Raw genomic sequence first — 25,569 nt, forward strand, 5'->3', positions numbered from 1 at the left:
GCAAAGGCTTCAGGCACAAGATCACAGACCAGACCAGGCCAGGTGCTCCCCTGACACAAATGCATCTGAAGGAAACGGTAAACCCGCCATTAAAATTAATACCAGGACTGCAGGATGTTCTTTAATCTACACAACTGCTTTATTGTACAAAAAGTTTCCAGTGACAGTAAATTAGTTCTTAAAAAAGGACAAAAAAAGTCATTTTGGATAGAAGCATTTCACTAATTGCTTTATTTAAGCATACAAGAAAAAAAGTCTTATCTGACCAATTAGGTTGAAGGGTTTTATTACCTTTAAGAAGCCATTAGCTGGGATAAAACACTGCAAGCACTTGTGACAAAACAAATAAATAATGCTCTCTCAATTAGCAGAGAGAGTGGTAAATCCGTTAAATTAGAGACGCGTACTGCTTCACGTGGCATGGCCCAGCCAGCACCCACCACCACCACCAGAACCAGACAAACAAGAACAACAGACAGCAGTTTTCAGTTACAATCTCAGGGAAGACCATAAGCTTGGAGAACAGACACAACCACTTCCATTTGAACTGGCCCTGGACACTTGGAAGAGGGCATGTATCCAGGTTAAGCCTGAGGGTCCCACAGGGCCCTTCCCAGGCCAGGGGAGAGTGGCCCGGGCAATCGATACCCCCAAGGCCCAACCACTGACAGGAGCTGTGGCCAGTTAAAGGTCCACCTCTTTGCAAGGCAAAGTGCTGCCCTGAGGTACCAGGCCATAACAACTGGTTTTCCCTTAACTTCCTCAAATGCTACTCATCCCCCTCACCCCTCCACCCCCGCCCCCCAACAGGCTCAACAAAAAACACAGTGATTTGAGAACCAACAGTCAATGCACAAGCTCTGGGGCTAGCACCTGGCTGGGCCTGTCCGCCTCTGCCTCCGGGACCCCAGTCACAGCAGCAGACAGCAGGGCTTGGCCAGCACTGCCCTGGCTGCAGGCAGAAGGGGACAGTTTCCCCTTCTCCAGGAGGTCCTGAAAATAAGTTCTAATTAGGTCCACTATGGTTTACGGAAGAACCCAAATTACCCTATTCAGGGCAATAAATATTTATAAATAAGTGGAGAGCTGTTCTAAAAGGGTCAATTTGCTTCAAGGGTTGCAAAGACCCTACCTTTTTAAAAACTTCAACAATCATCAAGCACAGCCTCTGTGGATTGCTTCTGAGGCAAGACCCCTAACTGGGAGAGCTACCCCACCCCACCCTGCCACCATCTGACTGTGGGGTCCCAGAGGTCTCTAGAGTCCCACACCTTGGAGATGCGGGGGAGGCATCCATTCCTCTTCCTTCATAAACATCTGCCTGGGAACGGCAGGCACACCTGTGGCAGCCCCTCACTCCACCCTGCCTCAGAAAGAGGAAACCGGAGGCCGCCTGGAGGCAGACACAATGAGAGAAGGGGAGGCCAGGCCGGGGCTGGGTGGTAAGCCCACGATTTGTTTGGATGACTGGAGTCTATAGCTTTGAGTGTATATTTCTGGAAACCACTTCAAAGTCAATTCTAGAGAGGCATTTTATGTGACCGGTTCAAGTAAAATGTAATACATTTAATGGGGTCATGCTCTTCTTAAAAATTTTAAGAGAAGCAAAAACAATGAAAAAGCTATAAAAAAAATTACACAAAGGCCAGTAAAATTAAAGCTGGTATCAATTAAAACTGGGCAAGTAAAACTCAAACAGCCTCAGTTTTCAGAGTTATCACTGCCCCCACCCCCGGCCCCAGTTCCTGGAACACAGAGGGAGACACTACAATGACACAGCGAGGAAAACCAAGTCCCACTCCCACGGGTGAGGGTTTCCCAGTTGCCGCCCTGGGGAACAGGACTACTTTCCCAGCATTGCTGAGTGGCAGCAGAAGAGCCCATAAATCAAACCACTGGTGGAAGATTTTACTTTGAAATGGAGTGATGTTTGGTTAATAATTTGAGATCCACTAATCCTAAATGGGGTGACCCATTTAAAATGGCCTCTGTGTAAATTCACAGTTCATTAGATGGAGTCTGGTTTGAACAGGTCATTATGTGGTTAGTATGTAAGTGATGGAGTGAGGACAGCCAGGGACAACCAGGACACACCGGCTCAGTCTGTGACATTCATGACACAGTCAAGCTTCCTCTTAATGGTAGGTTGGTTCAAATCACCAACTTTTCAACTGAGATGGTTTTGCTTAGTAACCCCTTTTGATTTACAGTAGAAATGTGCAAAAATTTTAAATGAGGAATATTCTATTTACAATTAATTTAAACTTATGAAGCTGTTTTAACTGGCCCATCTAAATGTGTTAATTAACATCAATAATGGTTTCTTATTTTTCACACTTTGTTACTCTGATCATTAGCAGTGATGGAAAAGCTAAATTAAGTTAATGGGGAACAGATTATAAATTCTTAAAGGACTTCTTGGTTTGTTTCAACTGGAAAATATAGAGACAGATGAAAAGGCATTTTTGCCTCTACTCATAAATTTTTGGTACCAAATTTCTTAAAAACCACATGGTTTAAAAAAAATTTTTCCAAAAATTATTTTAACATGCTGCTCAGACTTGACTGCTAAAAAAATAGCACGTAGACGTACCACACTGAGCAGCCACAGCAGTGCCAGAAACATTCAACTCACCTTCACTTTGTAAAAAATATGAATTATAACTGAGCACAGAACCAACCTCCACCCTGTCACAAGAGTAAAGGTCCTCGCACCCTGAAAGAGATGAAAACAAAGGCCCACTGCCTCCACGCGGGGCGCCAGTGCAGTGAGGGGCAGCAGCAGAGGTGGACCCTGCACCTGGTGCCCGTACAGTCCACGGATGCAGCTCTGCAGTAGCCGGGAGTGCGGGCTGAGCCCCCACACCCAGGAAATCAGCGCAGTGGTGTGAGAACCCTACACTGCTAGCGAGACTTCACACCCACGAGGACAACAATGAGGACGATGGTGACGACAAAGAGTATCAGGATCACCAACATCTTCCGGTTCTTCTTTTGGTACTGTTCTGCCTACAGGGAGAGGAGGAAAGAGACAGTCATTTCCCCAGAACCCAAACCCAGTAGCCTTGCTTTCTGGAGAGGCTTCTGACACTTTCTGCATAGCAAGTAGCAATGTGTCTGCTAAAGACCAGGCCACATTAGTCAACCATCCCTTGGTTTAATCATGGACTCGGGAAACATTGTTGGGATCTGCTGTTAAGACAAAGGCTGTAGAGATGCCAAAGACTGTGCTTCTGGATCTGGGTGCACCTGATTTCCCCCCAACTCTGGCTTCCTCAGCCTCATAGAAAGTCCCATGTCTAGACACAGGTGCATATCGCCTTTCCTGTGAAAGAGAATAGAACGTACAGTTCCCATAACCAGGAGGTACAGAACAGACGGCAATAGACGGCTGAGGCTCATTTTCAACTTCCCCTAAACTTAGAAATAAAAAACATTCATCCTCTGAAACAGAAATGGGTTAAATGTGCCCCATAGCTGTTGTGAGTAGAGCCCACCTGAGGCAAGCCCTCCCAGTGCCAGGTGCTACTCAGAAAAACGGAGGAGCTCCCAAAAACCCAGCCTGGGGAGGCCCATCTGGGAGAGCTCAGATAACCCAACATGCCTGAGGTGCAGAAATGCCAGCACGCCCCTTGCCACTGCCCCTGACAGCCCCTGAGAAAACCTCTTCCTAGGCAGGATAGGAAGGCAAGGGGCCAACATGCACTCCAGGGAGTACAGGTCCCCTCCAGATCTGCAATCCCAGGTGGATGAGGAGAACTGGCGAGGACATAGTTTTTTCTGTCCCACCTCCATGCCCCCTGCCTTCTTCCTTGGTGAGCCCCCCATCCACTGGTGGAGCCCCTTCTCAACTGAGAGGAAATGGCAGGACAGTGAAGTGACTACTAAGGCTCAGTCATCCTCAGAGGAGCCATGTGCCAGGACATAGCTGCCTGATCCCACTGCCCACATGAGGCCTGAGGGACCAGGGTGCACCCCTACTGTCCTAATGAGTACACCCAAGCCTAGGGCCAATACCCAAAACATACCAGAAAGCCTCTTGCAATGAGGCAGACAATACAACCCATGAGGACATTTCTAGTCCCCCTAGGTCTGTTTATTCCTGAGGGGAGGTTCCCCCCCCACCATCCTTTTTAGAATGCAAAACATACCCCACTCATTGTTATTTAAGAAACTTCAAAACCAATGCATAATGCAGCAGCATATCAGAACCTGGTATCACACTGTGAAGAACTAAAGTTGATTTTCACTTTAATATACAGGGCTTGGCAACTGGGTTAATCTAAATACTTAAACAGCCTCCGCAAGGTCAGGGCATGCCTCCCTCTTATTGGGTGCTGCTTTCAGTCCCTCCTGTGCCAGCCATGGCTAGCACCTGAGGTAGACTATAGACTGGTCACTCTGTGAACCCTGTCATTGGTATTAGGTGGTCATCTGGGCTGTCTGGCAACTGGTTTTAGAACAGTAATATCGTATTGTGTTAGAGAATTGGGAAAAGGCTCATTGTGTGGCTAGGAACACTACTGGGTCTCATAATACAAGGAAGTGGACACAATTTGTTTTATCTGTGAAGCACTATTATATTCCTTTAAAAGAAAACATGTGCACATAGTATTCGTGGCATGAGACTTCTAAGATGTTTCCCACTGATTTTTAACAGAAAGAAATGAACAAATATCATGAAAACATCCTGAAACAGGCACCTCATCAGCAAAGAATGAAAGCACCAGCGCTCACACTCCCACAAACTCCCTCTTCTCCAAGTAATGCACAGACTTGGCGTGGTCAGCAGAGGGAAAGTGAGACCTCTGTTCTCTCCAGAGGGACTCTCCACCAGCAAGGGGGCTGGAATCAGTAGCTGCTCCCAGGCAGATACCCCCATAGAGAATAAGAGATGACTCAGGAAAGGAAAACTAAGTCCCTTCAGGATTTACTGTCACAGTAACATGTAACCCCAGACTGCAGCACATCTGGATCAGTTAACTGCAGCAAAATGGCAACAGCACCCCGCAAGGCAGCTGGAATGAAATGGTGGTGTGCGTTGACACAACCACAGAGAGCTGGCCATGCACTGGAATGCCAACGGTAGCCATGGTGGACATCTGTGAATTCTCTCACAAACTCTCCAGAGTTGCTGACATTTCCTAAAAACTCCCAACCAACGGAAGATGATATTACCTTGTGAAGCTGTTTCAATCCATCTTCGGTTTTGATACAGGACTGTTCAACATTATAGTCAATTCTATCAAGGACCGTACCCTGAGTAACAAAGGACACACACGCAGGATCAACAGTTGCAGTGGGGGAACTGAACTTTGAATACAAGACATGCAAATTTATAGAAAGAATCCACCCTGCATGTTCTGACCACCTAACTGTGTGGCTAGGGGGCTCAAATGGAAGTGCAGGAGTCGACCCTCAAGCAACATCAGGTACTCCAGCCCAGAGTGCAGGGTTAGTTTCAATGAAGACTGGTTAATGGAAAAGACTTGACAACTTGAGGTTTTGTTTTTGATTTTTTTTTTTTTTTGGATTTAGCCAATGTCTGATACACTGTATTCAGACTTACTAGGGATTTAAAAAATATAGAGTTCAATGGAAATAAGCTCTGTGCAGCAAAGAGACAACTTTGTTGCTCAACCTAGTCATGACTAGATCTGCTCATTGACCATTACATCTACAAAAGTGAACAAGATTCTCCACAGGTCGGAGCAGAATACGGAAAGCTCCAATCTACCAACTAAAATTTAAAATCTAGTCTCAAAAAAAAGTGTTTTTAATTATTTAATTTCCGGGGTTCCTATAGGAAGAAGGGGACACTGGGCTGCAGGGAGGGCAGGACTCTTATTGGAAACATGCTAGATCAGGAGAGATGGAGGTTCACTGGGAAGCACGGGAGTAATTAATGTAACTGGATCTCGTGTAGCCTGAACACTCCATTCTGCAGTTGGTTTCAGGGGGATCAGGACCCAAATCCCTGCTGGCAAGATAATAAAATGCTCTAATCAGATTTTAACGGTGAACAGCAATTTAATTCTACTTGGAAGCTGGTGATTCTAAGCGCCATCACACAATAACCCGCCAAAATCCGAGAGGAAATCTTCTCTATTGCCAGAGTTAGGGCTGGGCTTGCTCGGTCCCCACAGCAGTGGGCTCATATCAATGCCCTGGGGCAGAGGCAGGGAATATTACAACTTCTACTTATTTCTTTTTATCTGAAAAAAAGTTTATTAATATTTTTATAGAGAAAGACAGCAGCCAATGTAAATCACTTGTAAGTATATACCTACTATGTATATTTCTGTACACATGCACACACACAGCACAGTTCAAATCTTTCCCTGATTGAAATACAGGATTCAAAGGACTTCGAAGAAGGATGCACATCATAGCAGGAAACTTCACAGATGGGGAAGGAGGACCTGCATACCTGTTCTACAATCATGGCTCCTAAGTCCCTAAAGATCTCATTGAGGTCAGAGATGGACTGCACGATCTGACGTATATCTCGCTCCCGCTCCTCCACCATCAGCGTGTTCTGCTCCACCAGCACCAGCTGGTCGTCTGTGAAGCCCTAGCGAAACAACAGCATGGAAATTCCCCACTGGGAAAGCTATGGCACGCCAGCTCAGATATCATTTAAAGAAAACGAATTCTGAAAATATTTCTATAAAGCACATGACAATAAGCACTTATTTTTCCATAATAGGAAAGATCCAAATTCCCCCAAGCAGCGGGATCTATGGCACTGTCACCAAAGCAGGGGACATAGAAAGAAGCCCAGTCTGTAGCCATGCAAGGGCTCAGGGATGACCCTGTGCTTCCTTGGGTTCTTCCTGAGAAAGCGGGGTAAGACTGCTTTCCTAACAGTTCTGGAAAGCAGACTACAAGGTCTCTCTGCGGGTTCTGAAAAGGAAGAAACAGTGTGGCTGTTCTTCCGCCTGCTGCAAAGGCTACCTGGTGGACATGGGAGTCAAGAGCACACTGCATCTGCACTGCACTGCACAGGAGTCGAGGTCTAGGACAGGAGGAAACCGAGGAGTGCCTATCACAGCAGTCACTTTTGCAGCCCCTTCACGTACCCGATCATACAGAGTATTATCGTCTCCATCATCCATTAGTGGTACTGATGTATCAAAAAAATGCTGGGATCTTTCCTCTCGATTCTTCATGCCTATCATAGATAGGAATCCACTTTACTTGAATATGTAAACCATTCTGGTTACTGTTCCACCGTTAAAAAGGGGAAATCTAGAGTAAAACTCAACAGTCAAAGTGGAGATCTCCTAGAAGCTTCAGAGAAGCAGCTCTAGGGAGGGGAGGAGGGCATTAATACATGCGAGGGTGTGCCAGCCTTGAGAGACCTTCAAGACAAGTCCCACTCTAGCTGTGCACAGCTCACCTGATGCCAAGACAAAACGACACAACCATCTGAGAATCTCTGAGTGAAACAGAAATGGTCACTCTAACTGCTATTACAAAACATTAACAACAACAACAAATCAATATTTTCTCTAGGAGCATTTCTATTGAGAATCTCAAATAACCCTAATCAAATTTCAGAGGCAATACAATTAAAATACAAATATTGTCAATTGTCAGAGGGAAGGGAAAGAGAGGTTTTTTTTTTTTGTTTATTTTGTTTTAAGCATGTGGGGACTTTATTGGCTGGTTGCAATGGTAAAGTAAAAACCCCATTTCCAAGGTAAGTAGAATGAGGATATGACTGTTTGGCTTTGAACTGTTTGGGAAGAAAAGGTACGCTGAACAAAGTGGTGGTGAAGGCAGGAAGTACTTATAAGCTATTCTCAGAGGTTTGTTAGGCATTCTCCAATACTTCAGTTGTTATGTAAATATGTGGCTTCATGTGATGACAACTATTTCTTTTACCTATTTATGAGCAGTTCCCAAGCTTCAACAGCTAGAAAACAGCAATTTTTTTTCAACACGCTAGGATGATTTTCAAATTCCTCAATTTTGAGATGGAATAAACATTTGCTTAGATGTCAACTACTCTAGGATCCTCTGGTTAACCTGGGGAGGGGACCTCCTTTTGTTACAAAAAGCATGAATGGAAAAGGTACAAGGAATAAATAGAGAAAGAGTTGCAAAAAAGAAACAAAGAGAACAAAAAGTAATTCTTTTCTCTAAGTCCCTTCAGTAGGGCAGGCAGCACTCACGTTTGAGGTAGCCCGACTGTGCATGCCGGAAGCTGGTGGACAGCTCCTGCAGGGCCTGTGCCAAGGAGGCAACCACATTGCGTAGCAGCCGCTCCTCCTGCTCCGAGCAGGCCCTGCGGGCCCGGCTGGGCAGGGCCTGCACAGCACGCTGGCACCTGTGGAAGAGCTGAGAGAATGGCCATGCTCAGGGCAAGAAGGCCTCTGCCACATAAAAGTGGGGGAGGGCAGTGCTGTGCCATGTAGCAGTGCAGGGAAAGCTGCCGGGATGGAAACCACCTGCAGCTTCACTTGTACACCCAGGAGGATGCAACTGGGTTCCCCTTCCCACATCCCTGTGCCTGTAGTGAGCCCCACACTGCATGTGACCTCATGCCATTTTTACCAGCTACCCTGCTATAACTGCCCTCTTCTCCTTTAATTCCCATGCACACACCGGAAGGCAGGTACTAGCATTGCTGTCATTCCCACTTTTATAGGAGAATGCTGGAGTTAGAGGGATTCATGGAGAAACCAGTGTTCCCACGTTAGGATACTTCTCCTCTGAAGACAGGCATGCAAGAGATTCAAACAAATAAAAATACAAACACTAATGCTTAAACATAGCCCATGGTAGTTAAAAATTATTCAGATTTAACATTTTATAATGAATCCCACTATTGTGTATAATTATATATACCAATTTTTTTTAACATTTATAAAAAAATTTAGTATGCTGTTTTGTTTCAATTATGAGAACTGTATTTTAACATAAATTTTTAAAGCACTAGTATATAAAAGAAATTGTATATTTAAAAATATAAATATATTAAAACAATTAAAAAATAGTCCCCACATCTCCAGGTCACTGCACCCATATGTTGCTACCTGGTGGGCCTCAGGACCACTATAAGTTCCTTTGAGAACTTCAGGCTTGGAAGTGAAACTCTAGAATGGTCCACCAACTGGTTTAGAGTGGCAATACTGTGTGGCTTTTGAGATGGCCTCAAGGAGACTTGGCCTGGCCATCAACTTCCCAGGATCCTCTGTGGTCTCACCTGTGTGATCTCTTGGGTGGTTATTTCAATGGCGTGTTCCTCCTCACTGCTGTCATCCAGGGTGGGTCTGTTTAAATGCTTATCGTGAAGGCTGGCTAATTCCTTCATCTTCTGTTTAATCCGGCCAACATCGTATTGTATCTGAATAAATGAAGTCACCATCCATGATGCCTGGCAGGTGTCTAGGTCACTGAGACAACTACACTCAGAACAGGGCTGGGCCTTCAAGTTACCCCGAAATTAAACGTTGTCCTTGAATAACATTTCAATTTCTTTCTATAATTCAGGTGGTTACCACTAACATGAAAACTGAAGCCAAGGGCTGGGGCTATACTTCATTTGCAGAGTGCTTGCCTCACACCTATAAGGCACTGGGTTCAATCCTTAGCACCACATAAAAATAAACAAAATAAAGTCATTCTGTCCTCCTATAATTACAACTACAAAAAAAAAAAAAAAAACAAACCAAACCAAAAAACAACAAAACAAACAAATAAACAACAACAACAAAAAAAACTAAAGCCAAATCATTAACACATACTTTTCTTGTGTGATATGTAAAATGAATAAACCCAATGCTTAAGTATTTCATCTATAGTCACAGTAGTTTATATGGCAGATATCTTAAAACATGTTATTATTACTTAAAAAAAAAATGAGATACTGAGAAACTCTCATTCAACTTACTTCATCCACTCCATCCACCCATTTTGGAGGTGACCTCTTTGTCACACCAATTGCTGCTTCTGGGTCTAAGCTAATGCCTGACACCAGTGCCATACGGTCATCAGCAAGCTACAGGAAAATAAATGGACATTAAAAATTTTTTTGGATTCAGTTTAGGTAAGGAAACTCTTCCTCCCTTTTAAATGTGGCTCCCTAAAGAGCTATAGAAACATAGGAGTAAATGCACTTGCCTGTATTATAAACTTGCTTTTGACACTTAGGATTTGGAACTGTTTTCCTATCTTTTCATGCATCAGTTCTTAATCTCCTTGGGCATACTTGTGAACATGAATCTGACTTGATCTGGCTATAGAAATGTAATGAAAAAGTCAACAGAAGATCCTTAAAAGAAAGGCCTCTTAGTACCAATCTACAATAGAATGGCATGAACCTCAGCAATTAATGTGAACAGATACAAGTAAATAGAAATCCTAGGCTATAAACGGAATACAAAATTTTAATAGTAGCAAGGTTTATTTACATCCACTCAGCTTATTTTGTAAATAGTATTGATCCAGTTATCTCAGTCACGAGATCATCAACCATGTGCTAAAGCATGTGAAAGAGCTGCCTGACCCAGGCAGTCACCCACAGGCCAGAGCGATGCTCGACACCCGCAGTGCAGTCTCACCAGTCATTTCTCTCCCCACTTAGAAACCCAGAGGCAACATTCTCCCTTATTTTGAAATGATATTGATATTCCTTTTCTTCTCTCTCTCTTGCTCACTTTTTAAGAATGGGAAGAAATCGCAGATTTGCAAGGTTAAGCTTTTTTTTGGGGGGGGGGGAAGCTGGAGGCAGTGAATGGGTTGAAAAGATTTGGAAGTGACCTCTGGACTCAGAATTTTTAAATGGCATTTCAGAAGATCCCAATGAAAATAAAAATATTGGAAAATGGTCTATGAAAGCCCTTTATAGATAATACTCTTGTAAATTTCTAAATCATACTGTAGAACTAGGTGAGGAATTTCTATTCCTTTCTCTCTACCCTTCAATTATCTAAATTCATTTTTTTTTATTCATCTGGCAAAAACTTATTTGCTTACCTAACAATAAAGAAGTAAAGACAAAATTTTAAAAACCCACAGGTAAAAGAAAACAAATATCACATATAAGGAAAAAATCTAGATTAAAAGAACTCTTCAAGTAATAAGCCCTAAATACAGAACAGGGCTCAACAGCAAAATGCCTAAAAGCAAACTGGTGTCTTCGCCTTCCAGACCCCCATGCCTCTCCAACCTGGCAGCCAGGCCCTGCCTTGCTCTGCACTGGATATCCTCTGTACCACGGGCACTGCATCCACTCAGGAAATGAGTCTTGTGCAAGGACCACACACAGACAGGACCAGACCCCAGGACTAGCCCAGAAGGCCAGGGAGCAAGGATTCAGTCTACTGCATTGATCCGAGGCCTAGAGCCACAGGCCCAGGGTTGCCTCCATTCCTAAACAAATGGTGCATTACCCAAACCTGCACTGTCTGGGGTTGAAGTGGTGGACTCTCCATCACCTCCATTACCACCTTTTGTTTGTTTTTAAGAGTTCACTAATAGAAATTTCACATTCTTTTTATTATTTCAATCCTCACAAAAACTAGGTGAGCTAGGAACTATTATTCCAATCTATAAATACAGAAATTGAAACTCAGAAAAGTAGCTTGCCCAAGGCCACAGAGCTATTATGTGACAGATTAAAACCTGGGTCAGCTGAATCCAGAAGACCCTTCCACCCTACAAGCTGCCAATCACTCTGGCAGGTCCATGAAATATAACTGCAATTTGCTAAGAAAATGAATCAGGACAAGCCATCAGATTAAAGCTCAACAAAACCCAGAACTTTGATTCATTCCCCAGCAACTGCACAGGCTCCATAACTGTTAGGAAAAAAAATGCTCTCTTCTACCAACAGGCTGTGGAGCAGACACAAAGGTGGCCTGCCTGTAGACAATCAGGGGCAGTGCTGGTGACTGCTCCATGTTCCTGGTTCAGGGCCACAGAGGGGCACATCCAACTTTGTGAAAGACACACTGTCTAAGGCAGAGGGACAAACCACATGGTCACTTAACGGCACACTGACAGTGTGTGCTGAATAGGGAATAACTTATAATAATAACCTGAACTTTATACTCCAGCTTTTTATACTAAGCAAAATCTAAAATTGCCATATCTTTTGATAAGTGACAGATTTTCCACTATACCACTTATCTAATCTACCATATGTTATTATTATGCCATATTTCAATATAGCAATAATGATTTATGTATAATGATTTTGTTTCTATAATGATTTATAATGAACAAAATAAGTTGACCTGTTCACACTTTAGCTTGATATACATCAAGCTAAAATTTACCTGTACTGTGACTAATACTGTTTTATCTAAACAAAATATTATAAACCACACATAACAGCTAAAGTGGATCCAATTCTTTTAAGCACTATTTATACAAGAAATGTGTTCTCCCCAAGTTAGATGTAAATCAAACCTGGGGCAAATGTACTTTTCTAAGGGTCCTAAAGAAGCTGGCTAATGAGGCAGTCCCTCCAGGAAAGCTTGGTCACCAGCCCACCCAGTTGGATGTGAGTGTTCCTGCACACCACATCAGTAGTTTGCCAATGAGAGAACAGCTCATTCTTTGGGATAGCAAACTTCAAATGGCCAACAATTTGTCCCCTTTTTGATAGCATCTATAGCCATAACTCACCATGATAGAAATGCTGCCCTACTGAGAAGAAATGTATCATTTCTTTTATCAGTACCAATTGGTAATGTACTATTATAAAAGAAGACAGGATATTTTGGGAAGGGAAACAATTGAGAATAAATGTCTATTACTTGAAACAAATATGAACATAAAAATACATTTTAAGTCTCAAATAGTCACCCTTTCAACTTCTAAAAATCTCACTTGCCACTTAAAAACATGTTTTCTTGTTTGCTGAAATTCCAGCATACATATCGACTTTCAGTTGCCATCCTATTCCACACAGACCTTAAAAAACTGTAATTTTCATTTTATTTATTCTTGCCTAATTTCAACATGATCCCCCTCTCTAAAAATACGGTGTTGGTTATTAAAGCTTTTCTTAATTAACTTGTGCTTCTTAAGTAAAAAAAAAAAAAACAAACAACAACAAAAAAACACCTTCCCTTATTTTTTAAATAAGAAAAAATTGTTACAAAAGCTGTAGAGCAGGGTGTGGTGGTACATGCCTGTGATCCCAGCTAATCTGGAGATTGAGAGCATTGAGAGTTCAAGGCCAGTTTGGGCAACTTAGCAAGATTCTGCCTCAAAACAAAATAAAAAGGGCCAGGGATGTGGCTTAATGGTTAAGAATATTCCTAGCATGCTCAAGGTCCTAGATTTAAACACTAGTATGAAGGTGGGAGGAAGAGCTGTACTTAAGACAATTAAGAACTTAAGAATGCTTATCTCTTTAACTTGGGGTTGTCCTCCAAGAACCATGGAGTATACTACCCTAACCTGTAGAAATGCAGGAAAAACTCCAGCAGAGGCTCAGACAGCACACTTAAGTGACTTTCTTGCTAGTCTCATCTTTTGCCCTTGATCCACTTCAGATGTGGACATTAGTTCTGTTAAAGAGCACAGTGTAGACAACTTCCTGATCTATGGAAGGAACATGCTCACTTCCTCTCTAAATCCCACTTGTGCGTGCAGGCTGACTTAGTATGCTATAAGATTAAGGACATAGCACAGCCTCCTAGGGATAGGAAAGTCAGTAAGCTAAAAACTAAACCAAGCCTGGCCACGATGTACTGGGATGAGGACAACACTGACAACTCTGAGCTGCCCGGAAGAGGGCCATTTAAAGAATGGCCAGAAGGACGCTAAAGACTGCAGCCCAGACGCTCAGCTTGCAGGAGGCGTGCACACTGCAGAGCGGCAGCACCATCCTGAAACTCCAAAGCTTCTTGGAGGGGTGAAAAAGCAGAGGGATGAGAGAATTGAGTGTCAGCACTGTGTATTTTCAACATGTGCCGATTTAAAAACAATACTGTTCCAGATTATGAAATGACAAAATATTTTTTTAAACTATAAAAATATAGAAATAAAAAAGTTGGGAATCACCCACCCTGACATGAAACATCATTAGTTTCACTGATTCTTTTTTCTTAACTAACCCTTAACCCTTAAGGAGCGGGGTTGGGAGTGGGGAATGGACCAGCCTGGGCGCAGGGACTTTCTCAAGGCCACACAGACATGATCAGAGACCTGACCCAGACACCAATACACCACCTGCCCCTCTCCAAGCTATGTGGTTTGGGGGCCTGACATTTATATCTTGTGATTTTTTTAAAAAGTTTCTCTATTTTCAATTTTAAAAACCCAACCATTTGGGAGATGACTTGTCATAAGCAGATGAGAGGAGGAGGACAAAACAGAGGCCAGGCACTTCCCTGGCAGAGAGAATGGCAGTACTGGATCTCTTCCTCAGAGGACATCTTGTTGAGCATTTTCTGAGAATGAAGGTGGTGTCTCCAGGGTTCTTGATTGAGTAGTAGAGTGACCAACTGTCAGAGTGACCTACAGAAAGCCCTGGAAGGAACAGGCTCTGGTAGACAGAGGCCTTTTCTGTGAGGGCTCAGACAGAGAGATACCAGGGTGAAGCCTACCCTAGCCCAGGAGGAGTCTGAGTAGACCATCCCAGTACATCCAGCTCCTGGTTCAGCACCTGGCACTTCACAGTGATGAACACACAATTAGCTGGATGAATCAGCAGTAAATAATGGGATGAATGGAAGAGGTAAATAAAACAAGTCATACAATTCTGGAAGCTACACTCCATGAAAAAACCTAATGGTGCTGGAGGAGGAGAAAAAGTGGCAAGTGAGACACACAAGGGGGTAAAGTAGCCACAGGCACCCCAGGTAGACAGGCAGGAAGAGTTTGTCACACTTGCACTTCCGTCCATGAACAGAGAAAAGGCACTTGGGATCTCTGGTCACCAAAGGCTGAGCCTGGGAAAGGAAAAGGGCCCCGCTAGCTCAGACGGCACACAGGCAGTCTCTGAACTTGCTGACTGAAGAGGAAGCGGGAAAGGGAAGATGGGTTCAGAGGGCTGACCCTTTGGCAACCAGGGCCACTGTGTGCCTCCCATGCAAATGCCCCTTCACCCAGAGTCCTTCCTGTATTTGCTTTTGTCCCTCATCAGACATTGCCCTTTGAAGGTCACAGGTTTTAACCTTACCAATTGCTCAGTAAGGAGTAACATCTATTTTATATTACACTTATTTTAAAACTGCCTGCACTATGTGCCTCAGAGCCTTAACAGTGCTGGAATTTGGTCAGCAAAACCATCCATGTCCACTGCAACCCAGATATCCTTAACTTCATTGTGACCTCTCCTCTCTGCAGACCCAGGCTGGGTGCTAGCAGGGAAGCTCTTGAACAAGGCAGGAAACTCCCACCAAGGACTGGCGGCACCTGCTCAAGGAGCTTCCAGCTGAGAGTATGCTTTGACAACTGACAAAAGTCACCTGTGCACGTGTTGAATGCATCCTCCGCCAGAAAAAAAGGGTGTGCAGTAGAAATGGAATGTCCCTTCCAGTCCCAGCTTCTCTTGGGAGATATTCACTGCTAGTGGTTTTATGTGTATCTTTTCAGTTTTTTAAAGTACATACAAGCATAAATGTGAGTTATTTTCCTTAAAAAAAAGTGTGTGGGGTGGGGGTGAAAGGTAAGATTCACATTACCCACACTGCTTTGCCTGTGGCTTCCTTCCCACTAAGCAGTGTGGCCAGGAAGACAACTTGGGGACTGAGGACATTGTAGGATTTATTTAATGGGCTCCTAATGAAGGATATTTCAGTTGTGTACTAGACACTAGTTAAGGTTTTCTGAATTTTTACATAAATCTTAGTCTATCAGGACCCCACATGTTCTGAAGGCAGTGGTCCTGTTCGAAGCTCACTGTATAAGTCTATAACTAAAATCAAAGAGCCCTTCCCCGTAGTCACTCATTGCAAGAGTCATCCCTGGTGAGAAGTGCCGAGATGGATGGGTGGCAACAGTGTCATCTCATTTCCCTCGACCTTTCTAGGAGAGCCAGAAGGAAGGTGCCTGTGCACACACTCCCTCCACCTGCTGGGCAAGATGTAGTGCCCAGCTCCAGAAACGCATTCCACATGTCATCCCAGACACAACAAAGTAGAAAGACGTTGGAAGACCCTCTGGGGGCTTCAGTCCCACCTCCCTGGGCTTCTGTCAGGCAGCATGTCCTCCTGTGCTCTACTTGAGCCATAGTATCACTCCCCTCTAACTTCACATTTTAAAAAACACTCAACTTTCGATGCTTACAATGGTGAGACACCTCCCAAGAGGTGCAAATGCTGCCCCACACCTCCTTCTAATCACCAGCTCATGCAGGGTGAAGACACTCAACAAATCTAAGCATCACTTTTGTTAGACATATTATAATCAAAACAAATGCTAAAACATATATAATGTCCACTAGCATTTTATATATGAGCAAAGACTTTAGGAAAAAGAGGTACTTTATAAACTAAAATCACCTCACATGCAAAAATATCCAAAACACAGTACCTCATCCAGCTCCTGCAGATGTGTTGTTGCCGTCAGGTGGGTCCAGGTAGGGAGAGCAGGAAGAAAGGCATGGGGCAGACAGACAAGGCACCGGCAGGTGAGAAAACAGGTGTTAAGCAACTCTAAATTGACTAAAAATAAAGATCCACTAGTCAAGGCATTTAAAACTGTTCCCTTCTGATTCTTGCTTTCTAAAAAATAAAAGCTGCATTAAGATATATTTTTATTTTTATTAACTGTGGTTGCTTTGTAAAAGGAAATAGGATATAAGAAACAAATAGTTGTAAAAATTAAAATACAATGGAAATAAACACTTTGTTTTCACTAAAGTATACTAGTTAAACTGTTTCATAAATATCAAATATCACATACCATGCCACATTCTAAATTTTCTGCGCAAGATTAAATAAGAGAACAAGCTACGATGTAATGTTACTGTGTCAAATAAATGCATATGTTAACATATAAATCAGCCCTGCAAATGCAACAAAATTAAAAAATGAACAACCCTCAAAATTGTCTACTGCATTCAGCTATCTGAGCGACCCCATGTGTAAGAGCTCTACAAACAAAATCCCACAGACATGGCTTGATCCGTGGTCATGGAGAGCCGAGAAACCACTCTTTCCCGGGAAAACACAGGTGGGAAAATAAAAGAAAAATTCTCAATACTTGCTTGGTATGTATTATTATCAGTCTAGAAAGCACACAATCATCTATAAGACTATTATAAAAGCAAGCAAATAAGACAAAACAAAAGATAAAGAGAGCTGTCTGTGAGGGGGATTGGGGAGGGGGAGTAGAGCTTCTATTTCTAATAAAGATTCTTTTTAGATCAACGTGGAACTCTATCTTCTGAATAGACAGTTACTAATGACAGATAATCTAAACAACTAGGTCTTTTTTTTTACAGTATTGATCATGGAAATAATTAGTGGTGAATTGCAATAATCAACTGTGTTGATTTTCTTGTTTAGCAGTAAATTTAGAAAATTAAAAAAAACACACAAAATGTTCTCACTTAAAAATTAATAGTGCAAATGAAGTTGGTCTATCAGGATCAAAACAGGACTACACAATGATAGCAATAAAATGTACTCAACCCACACTTCTTAGGTGGAACTTCAAGAGGTGACATTCTAGAAACCTGAAAACCTTCCTCACTCCTACAATTTGCTGGGGGCAAAGGAGAACGGTGTTTATAAATACATGCCCCTCACAGTAGTGCCAGAAGATACCGGGAGAAGAAAGTGTCAATGGAAATCTGATCTTATTTCCTTTTACTTTAAAAAGGAAAAATGTTTGTTTTATAGTTTAACATTTCCAGCAAGAAAGCATGACACCTTTTATCAATAAAACTAGATGCAAGCCAAAACCCTAACCATGGCTGCTCCGACCTCTTCCCGCTTTGCAGCATTTAATCTTTGAACAAAATATCATCGCAAACCCCGGTCAGGATCTCTGCTGTGCACTACAGCCTTCGATGCTGGAGAACACACACCCTGCTCTTTTGATTTCTACAATTATTAGATGAGAAGAGGTAAAACTGCAACCTGAGATTCTAGGGCTACACACAACTCTTTTCTTATAAATAAGAAAACTAAGCTTCAAAATGCATTGCCTAAGGTCACAGAGCTTGCTGATGGTTAGGATGGGGACAGCCCCAGTGTCCAGACCTCTTTCCATGCCATCCTCGGCCTCCCTAATTTTATTAACAATTCAGGACTTATTGTAACAGCCAGCTGCCACAGCACAGGGATTAAATTCAGAAGGCCCACTTTTCATAGACCCCCCCCCCCATTTTGCTACTTAAAAACAGAAGGCTTTCAAAACCCCCAGTCACAAAATTACCCGAACATTTAGTGAAGATCTGAATGAAAACATTGAGAATCACCACCAAGAAAAAACAAAATACAGCCGAATGAATACACGTTTCTACATATCTACACCTTCTAAATCTTTATAATGTCTAAATCTTAAGTTTCTGACCTACCAATGGCATGAAATCAAGCAAATATTGAAAACTCCAAGTAGCATGTGGAATTTATAGTCTAAAAAACTTGCTACATAAAACTGAAAAATAAGTGGAAACCCATCTGTGTTTACTCAGGAAGTCTGGAAAAGTTGAGCAAAATGAGTTGGAAATACAGGTCTATGCTATAGTGATATTTACTTTATTTCCATTACTGCCAAAATAAAAGCTTGCTTCACTTTTATCCAACAAAGTACCCTTATTCTCAAGTAAGCCTCACTGCTCAAATGGAACCTTTAAAAGCAGAAAAGCAAATAGATCTAAAGAGAAATATACAATGATTTCATACTTGGATTCTAAAGACAGAGAACTGATTTTCCAACAGACAGCCTGAATAGGGCTCAGAACCTTCACTCTGCAAGTTGGAACTGACTAGGGAAGGCCACAGAGATGAAGAAAGACTCCGGCCTACTGCAAGGAAAGAAATGCACCTTAACAACAAATCTTTACATTTTCCAAGGTCTGCAACCCGTGTTCTAGAAAACAGCCAGCACCAGTGTGGTCCAGGAGGTAAGAGCATGGGGCTCTAGCCACATGAGCTCAGTTCCACCCAGAGCCCCCCATTCATGAGATAGGTGATGCTCGGCCAACTTCCAACCTTTCTATACCTATACCCATACCTGTATCACAAGCACCTAGGAGGTGGGGCACTGTGAGGATGACATGAGGTTACTCAAGGAGAGGGTTCAGTGCAATGCCGGGCACACAATAAGCACTCAATAAAATCTTAGCTAATATTATAGTCAACACTGAATAAGGAGCTTAGATTTCTTTTACCTAGAGTTAATCCTTATTTTCTTTTCTTCTTAAAGCACATATTTGATTAAAAATAATGTGCTAGTTTCAAACTAAGACCAATTAACTCAAGCTTCCATTTATAGATTATGCATTATTTTAAAGCAGAGCATAGATTATGTGGTAAACCCTACCAATGTAGCTCCAGCCCTGCATTAGATTCATTACAGGAGATCAAAGAAAACAAAAATCCATACAGCACCTCATCAAATGAACAGCAGCTCAACTTCCACTTTTCATTCATTCATTCAAGACTTTACACTTTTTAATGATTCTTGAACTTGTACATCTATTTCAGTTTCCTGAAGCCAAACTGCCTGGAACTGCTTGTATGAGTGGCTATTTTAAAACTTACACTCAGCCGATACCACATCAAAAAGTTATTTCTGCTCAGTATCAGGGCTACTTCTCAGGATTTTTGTCAGTAAACATGAACGGACAGCCACAATACTGTTGTTGACTATGGGTTTTTCCCTTTTCAAAATACTAGTTGCTTTGGTTGGGAGAAACAAACAAACAAAAAAAAGCTATGTGCTTTGGTTCAGAGAAACAACATATTCAAAAAGAACTCGAGAAAACAACTGTTGAATACACAGGACTACTATTAATTCAAACTTCTCAATTTACAAATGAGGCAAAAGAGTAAGTCTGCAACAGAGTGGGACTCCCCTGAGTTCCCAGACTAACCATCCACAGCTTTTTCCTTTATTTCATGCTGCCTTGTGGCACAAACATGACGGGGTGCCCAAAACAGAGTGCAAGAGAACGACCCAACAAGTGTGTTTTCCTGAGACTAAAATCAAACCCCAGTCTGCTTTTAACAATTAGTTTTACTAATATTAATGCAACAAAATGCACTAATAAGTAGAATTTTGTTCAGTTTTGGGCACTGAAATTTAAGAAAGATACAGAAAAACTAGACCTTATTTCTAGGAAAGAAATTAAACCATGCGTCTGAGCCGGGACTTCTAAACCTAGGGTAAAAAAAAAAAAAAAAAAAAAAAAACACACCGGGGAACAAGGCTTCAGGGTCTTCATGCAGAAGGAGAAAGAGCGTTCCTGTGACATAGACCCTAGGGGAAAAAAAGTAAAACTAGGACTACAGGCTGGGAGACATAGACATAATTGAAGTCAATAAAGGAAAAGACGCTTCAGTAGTAAAAGGTATGGAATGCCGAGCCCCGCTGTCACAGAAAGTGATGGGGCAAAGGCGGGCAGTTGTCAACAATTGGGAGATATTGGGCCAAATGACTTTTTAGTCCCTTCTGGCCCTTGAAGATTTTCATTTTGACACGGTCACAAAAGGTTTAAATTCCTGCTTATCTGTGACATATTTAAATTCCTGCTTATTTGTAACATACTTGCCTGAATGCTATAAAAAATCTCAATGCATATATAGGTACCTACAATAACCCCTACTACCAATGAACTTCTAGCTTTTTCTTCAAATTAGTATTCAAAGAAATGTGGATTTAAATTTTGGGGATAAGTATTAGATGTGCTTTGTTTTGAGTTGTCTGTGAAACCACATATACACAGATGCCACTTTGCAATCAATTTCTGCAGTTTTCCCCTCAAACAGGGTTGTAAAAATCCAGCATTACATTTTTTAAAAAAATCAATTATTTGAAGTAATTCATTTTTAATTGTGCATAAGACAACAAATGCACCAAAATTAACTTCTACAGTTTTTATTCTAAGTAGGAACTTAAAATTTCATGTTACAATTTCAATTTTTTAAATTAAATCTTGTGTTTGGTTACTTCCCTTTTTAACTATCTAAGTTTAGATATACATATTTATAAATTGTCTCTTTAATTGTTTTATTTTTCTATGATAAACATATTTCTTTTAAGTTTTTATTTATTACTTTTCAAACAAAGTATGTAAAAATGGTAAAATATCCTCTTACATATTCATCTGTAGACTTCACAATTAATAGCATTTTGCTTTATTGGCTTCCTCTATTTTTGAGGGAAATTAAGTATTTAAATAAGTAATAGCCGTTTTGACATTTCATTTGGAAACATTTCAGTAGGCATCTCTACTAAAATTAACAATATTAATTATTAGTTATAATTCATCAGTATTTCTTAGTATCTCGTAAAACCTAGCCCATATCAAATCCGACAGATACAGTTTTGCTTTGATATATGGCTTTAAAATTATCAAGTCAGAAATGAGGTTTTAAAATATTTGAGCTAGATGTGCAGTGAGGAACACTGAAAATCATGGTTTTTAAAAAAATCAGTTTTTTAAAAATCACATTAGCCATGTCTTTTTCTCCAAAATATTTATAATTTTTCAAATGTCCAGAAAAGGTAAAAAACGGTAATCTCTACATATATTCACACCTGGCTATATTTGATTCTGTGTGCGCATAAATGGTTTCTGTGAAATCACCCGTAAGCAAACAGAAGGTGTAATACTTCGCCCTAAACACTTCAGAAATTGATGGCACGAAGTATCTAATGTACACAATCAAAATTCACAAATGTGCTTTGTTTTAAAATTCTAAACTTAGGCAAACTAATTTTGTTAGACTTCAAGATCTATTTTTTAGACTCTGAATTGACTACACAGATATTTGAAATGATCTGATTGTTTTTAAGGATCAGAAAAAGATTTTAAATGCTCCCACTAATATAGGCATATAACATTTTCAATGGTGTGACATAAAAATATTTTTAATGTTCTGACTTAAAACATGTGTTTTTGTTAGATTTAGAAATCTACTTTCAAGAAACTGAATTAGCTAAATATATCTATATATTTCCCAACATATCTATTTTCCCAAAATTGTACACTTCAGTAATTTATTTTTAATTATTTTAGTTAGTTTACATATTTAAAAAAAAATTTGAAATTAGAAAAGCATTTTAAAATGTGGTTTAACTCAGAAATGTACTTTTAAAAAGCACCCGTCTCAGACGCCAGGTTTTTAAATCATCTGACTTAAAGATTAAAAAAAGAAAGAAAAAATTCTCAAGTTACACAAAGGTTCAGGGTGTGTTGAATTTTATAACTGAGAAATTAAAATGATGTTTTATTAATTAAAAGTGAGACCCCAGAAGCATAACACGGGTTTTAGTTCCGTGTTTTCCCCCTACAAAGAAGCATAAAATCAAGTCATTTAAGGAGCATGCAATTCTTCCTATTTAACATAACTAAAGACCCATTGAGGAATTTCATTCCTTCAGTTTCTGCACTCTATTTCTTGGCTTATTTCAGGGCACTGTTTTCAAAATTAGCGCTAGACATAGCCTGTTTCTGTGCTTGACAGCTTCACGTTTATTTCTGTATAATACCATTTCTTTCCTTTTATAAATGTAAAATGCCTTCAAATTCTCATGTAAATAAATAGAAACCCAATATATCCAGTCCTTGCTTTCTATGCTTTTTGACCAAAGTTTACATCCTTTTATTCCTGAAAGTGCACATATGGCTTAAAATCCCTTTTCAATGAGTAATATGGCTAAAGATATTTTCCACCACGACTTACAAGAACGAAAAACTGTATTGGTAGACATGTCAATAATTACAACAATTGCCATAATTTTTCTATTTAGTAATATGGATAAATAATAAAGAAAAAAATTAAAAGGCAGTACAGCTACTATGAGGTGAAATAAACATTGGATTTCAAAGCTCTCTTTCAAGCATAATCCCCAAGAATCAGATCTTGGGGGTACTGTTCCCCCATGTTCCAGTTGTTTCCATTCAAACCTAGCCTGGCTAGAGCAGGAAGCCCCCTACTAACACGAGCTTTGTATCTTCACTTTTCAATTAAAGATATTACAGAGCTAATAATCAACATTATTGTTTGAATCACCCTGACCCGCCCCCTTATTTAAAAGAGCAGTAAACTGAGGCTCAGAAAAGGAAAGTTAGCCCCACTAAAAGCAACCCCAAAACAGTAATCTTTCTAAGACCTTGCTTTAAAAAAAAAAAAAAAAAAAAAAAAAAAACACCTCTCCTGTTAGGCTAAGTGAAGGTTCTGGTTAATAAAAATTTAAAAAGAACATGTGCTATTTTGAGGGGTTAATTTTCACATACACATCATGTTTTTTAAAAAAGTTCGAATGCAGGGGAAAGCTTAATTTCCTGTCTGGGAAATGGAAAATGAAGAGCCTCGCACCTCACAGTCGCACAAACATGAGCCCCCAGGAAAAACAGTGAAGCAATTATTCATAGGGAACATGGCCACACAGAGGGCTGCGAAGCCATTAAAAGAAAAGGGGTGGAAAACACACACACAACAACAACAACACAACTCCTTCCTCTTTGGGGGAAGGGAACTGTTCACTTGCAAAGATTTGGGTCTGCGATCCCGCAACTCAAGTCTTTAGGGCCCAAGTGAAGCCCTCCATGAGGGCGGGGGGAGCTTCAAACAAAACAAAACAAAAAGAAGTCTTCAGAAAAACCCAATGCTTCCAAATCCAAGTGTTAAAACATATGTAAATTGGAAGTCACCGGTCTTGCAGTGACGAAGGCGGGAGGGGGGAGGACTGGGAGGGCTGCGGAAGTGACAGGGCGAGGCAGAGGTGGGGCAGGGGCCTAGGACGGTTTCCCCAACCAGGGTTATAGAGGCCCTCTGACCCTAGCCACGACACCTTGCATTTCCGTATTATTCTTAGTCTTATTTTTCTTCTTCTTCTTATTTTTTTTTTAAACAGAGAGACAGACAGAGACAGACAGACAGGCGGAGCCGCAGTGCACACGGTGCGTGTGTCGGAGAGGCCGCCAGGAGACTCACCGCAGCAATGCTACGTGAATGCAGAGGGCTGGAGGTGGTGTGACTACTCACTTGCTCGGCTAACAGCTGCCGGTTTTGGATGGAATTATTCCGCAACAACAAGAAAGCGTCGGTTAAACGCCTGGTGGCCATGTCTCACCCTTTGTGACCCCCCACTCAGGGTCCCCCCGCCCACTGATAGTCCTGATTGATTCACTTTCTCTTGGTCTGGCCTAGCCGGCCCACCCTTTCACAGAAGCCTCTCTTCACGAGGCCCAAAGCTGAAAAGCGCAGCTTTGCGCTCCGCCAAAGCGCAAAGACCCCTCCCCAAATAACCACCTAGGCTTTCCAATTGTCTGACTCCCCCTACCCAAGACCTGACTTCGATCTCTAAGCACTTGAATCCCCCCAATCCTTGCTTAGCGGGCCAACGTCCCAGAGACCCCACCCCAATCCAACCTTCGATCTACAAGCGTCTAACTCGCCAATCCAGCTCGGAAGTGGGAGGGCCTGAAGCCCCCTACCACTCTCAGTTGCTGAGACCCCCAAAGGTCCTGGCCCCCGGGCCCTAGCGCGGGTGCTGCGCTAGGCCCCGCCCTGACGCCAGGCGCCTCGCCCCCCCACCCGCGCGAGGCCCGCTCTAGGTTTCTGTGTGGACAACCCGAAGCAGGCCCGAGCCCTGAACTACAGAGCGCCTGCAGCTCCCTACTCGGCAGACCGAGCTTGCCAACGCTCAGCCCGACCTCCTGACCCCTTCCTTTCCTGAGTGGCCTGGTCCTCCACTGCTAGCAGGCTGCCGGCCTCCAGGAGGTCAGCAGGGCCTGCCTCCCCGGCCTTTTCACGCCTCTTCTCCGGCTCCCTCCATCCCCGGATCTGACTGAGCCCAGCCCCGGGCCGTTTCCGTGCCGTGGTCCCGGGTTCTGGCGTCCCCCCTGGCCCTCTTCCTGTCCGTCCCTCGCGAGTGCCCCCCTGCGACGCTCGCAAGCTTTGCTTGCAACGTTCCGGGAGCGGGAGCTCTTTGCCCCCCTGTCACTTGCCCCCCTGCCCCGGCGCGGGAGCGCTCCGCCCTCTCCCGGGGTTCTCTCGGGGCGCCCGGTTTCCCTTTCTCTAAGTAGGCTCTGTTGCTGAGACCGAAGAACCGGCCAGTCCGAGCCTCGGCAAAGTGGCCCCCACGCTGCGAACCGCCGCCAGGGGCCTTGGCGCCCGCATTAGAGTGGAAGTTGTGCGGCAGGCAAATTTGAGCTCCAGCAGGGCCGCGCTGGCTGCGCGGAGCGGGGGCGGGAGAGGAAAAGTGGGAGACGACTGCCTCTGCAGGCCGAGCACGCTCCACTGCAGGCGGCGGCGCGACTCGCTCGCTCCCTCGCTCTCTCGCGCTCTCTCTCTCTCTCTCTCTCTCTCTCTCTCTCTCTCTCTCTCTCTCTCTCTCTCTCTCTCTCACACACTTTTTTTTTTAACTCTGAAAAAAAAAAAAGAGATGTATCAGAAAAACAACCAGAGGGAAAAA

The 25,569-nt window shown here is 42.5% G+C and overlaps 1 protein-coding gene across 7 annotated transcripts; it reads right to left on the reverse strand.

Annotated features, from left to right (window-relative positions):
• Positions 1-117: 117 nt before the first annotated feature.
• On the reverse strand, positions 118-25,061 carry Stx16 (syntaxin 16). 7 transcript variants are annotated; one of them, XM_005327083.5, is made up of 9 exons: positions 24,087-25,045; positions 16,504-16,515; positions 9,902-10,009; positions 9,215-9,355; positions 8,181-8,346; positions 7,083-7,174; positions 6,431-6,574; positions 5,179-5,259; positions 118-3,009 (listed from the first exon to the last, which is right to left on the reverse strand). In XM_005327083.5, exons 1-9 carry the CDS (start codon positions 24,216-24,218, stop codon positions 2,905-2,907), a joined length of 981 nt encoding a protein of 326 aa, XP_005327140.1. In that variant the 5' UTR covers positions 24,219-25,045; the 3' UTR covers positions 118-2,904. The 7 variants fall into 7 exon arrangements, with proteins under 7 accessions (XP_005327140.1, XP_005327142.1, XP_013214977.1 ...); XM_005327085.5 differs by having other exon boundaries at positions 24,138-25,024; XM_013359523.4 differs by lacking the exon at positions 16,504-16,515 and adding an exon at positions 10,132-10,247 and having other exon boundaries at positions 24,138-25,011.
• Positions 25,062-25,569: the final 508 nt, after the last annotated feature.

Source organism: Ictidomys tridecemlineatus, chromosome 5, assembly GCF_052094955.1.
Source record: "Ictidomys tridecemlineatus isolate mIctTri1 chromosome 5, mIctTri1.hap1, whole genome shotgun sequence".
Classification (NCBI taxonomy): Eukaryota; Metazoa; Chordata; class Mammalia; order Rodentia; family Sciuridae; genus Ictidomys; species Ictidomys tridecemlineatus.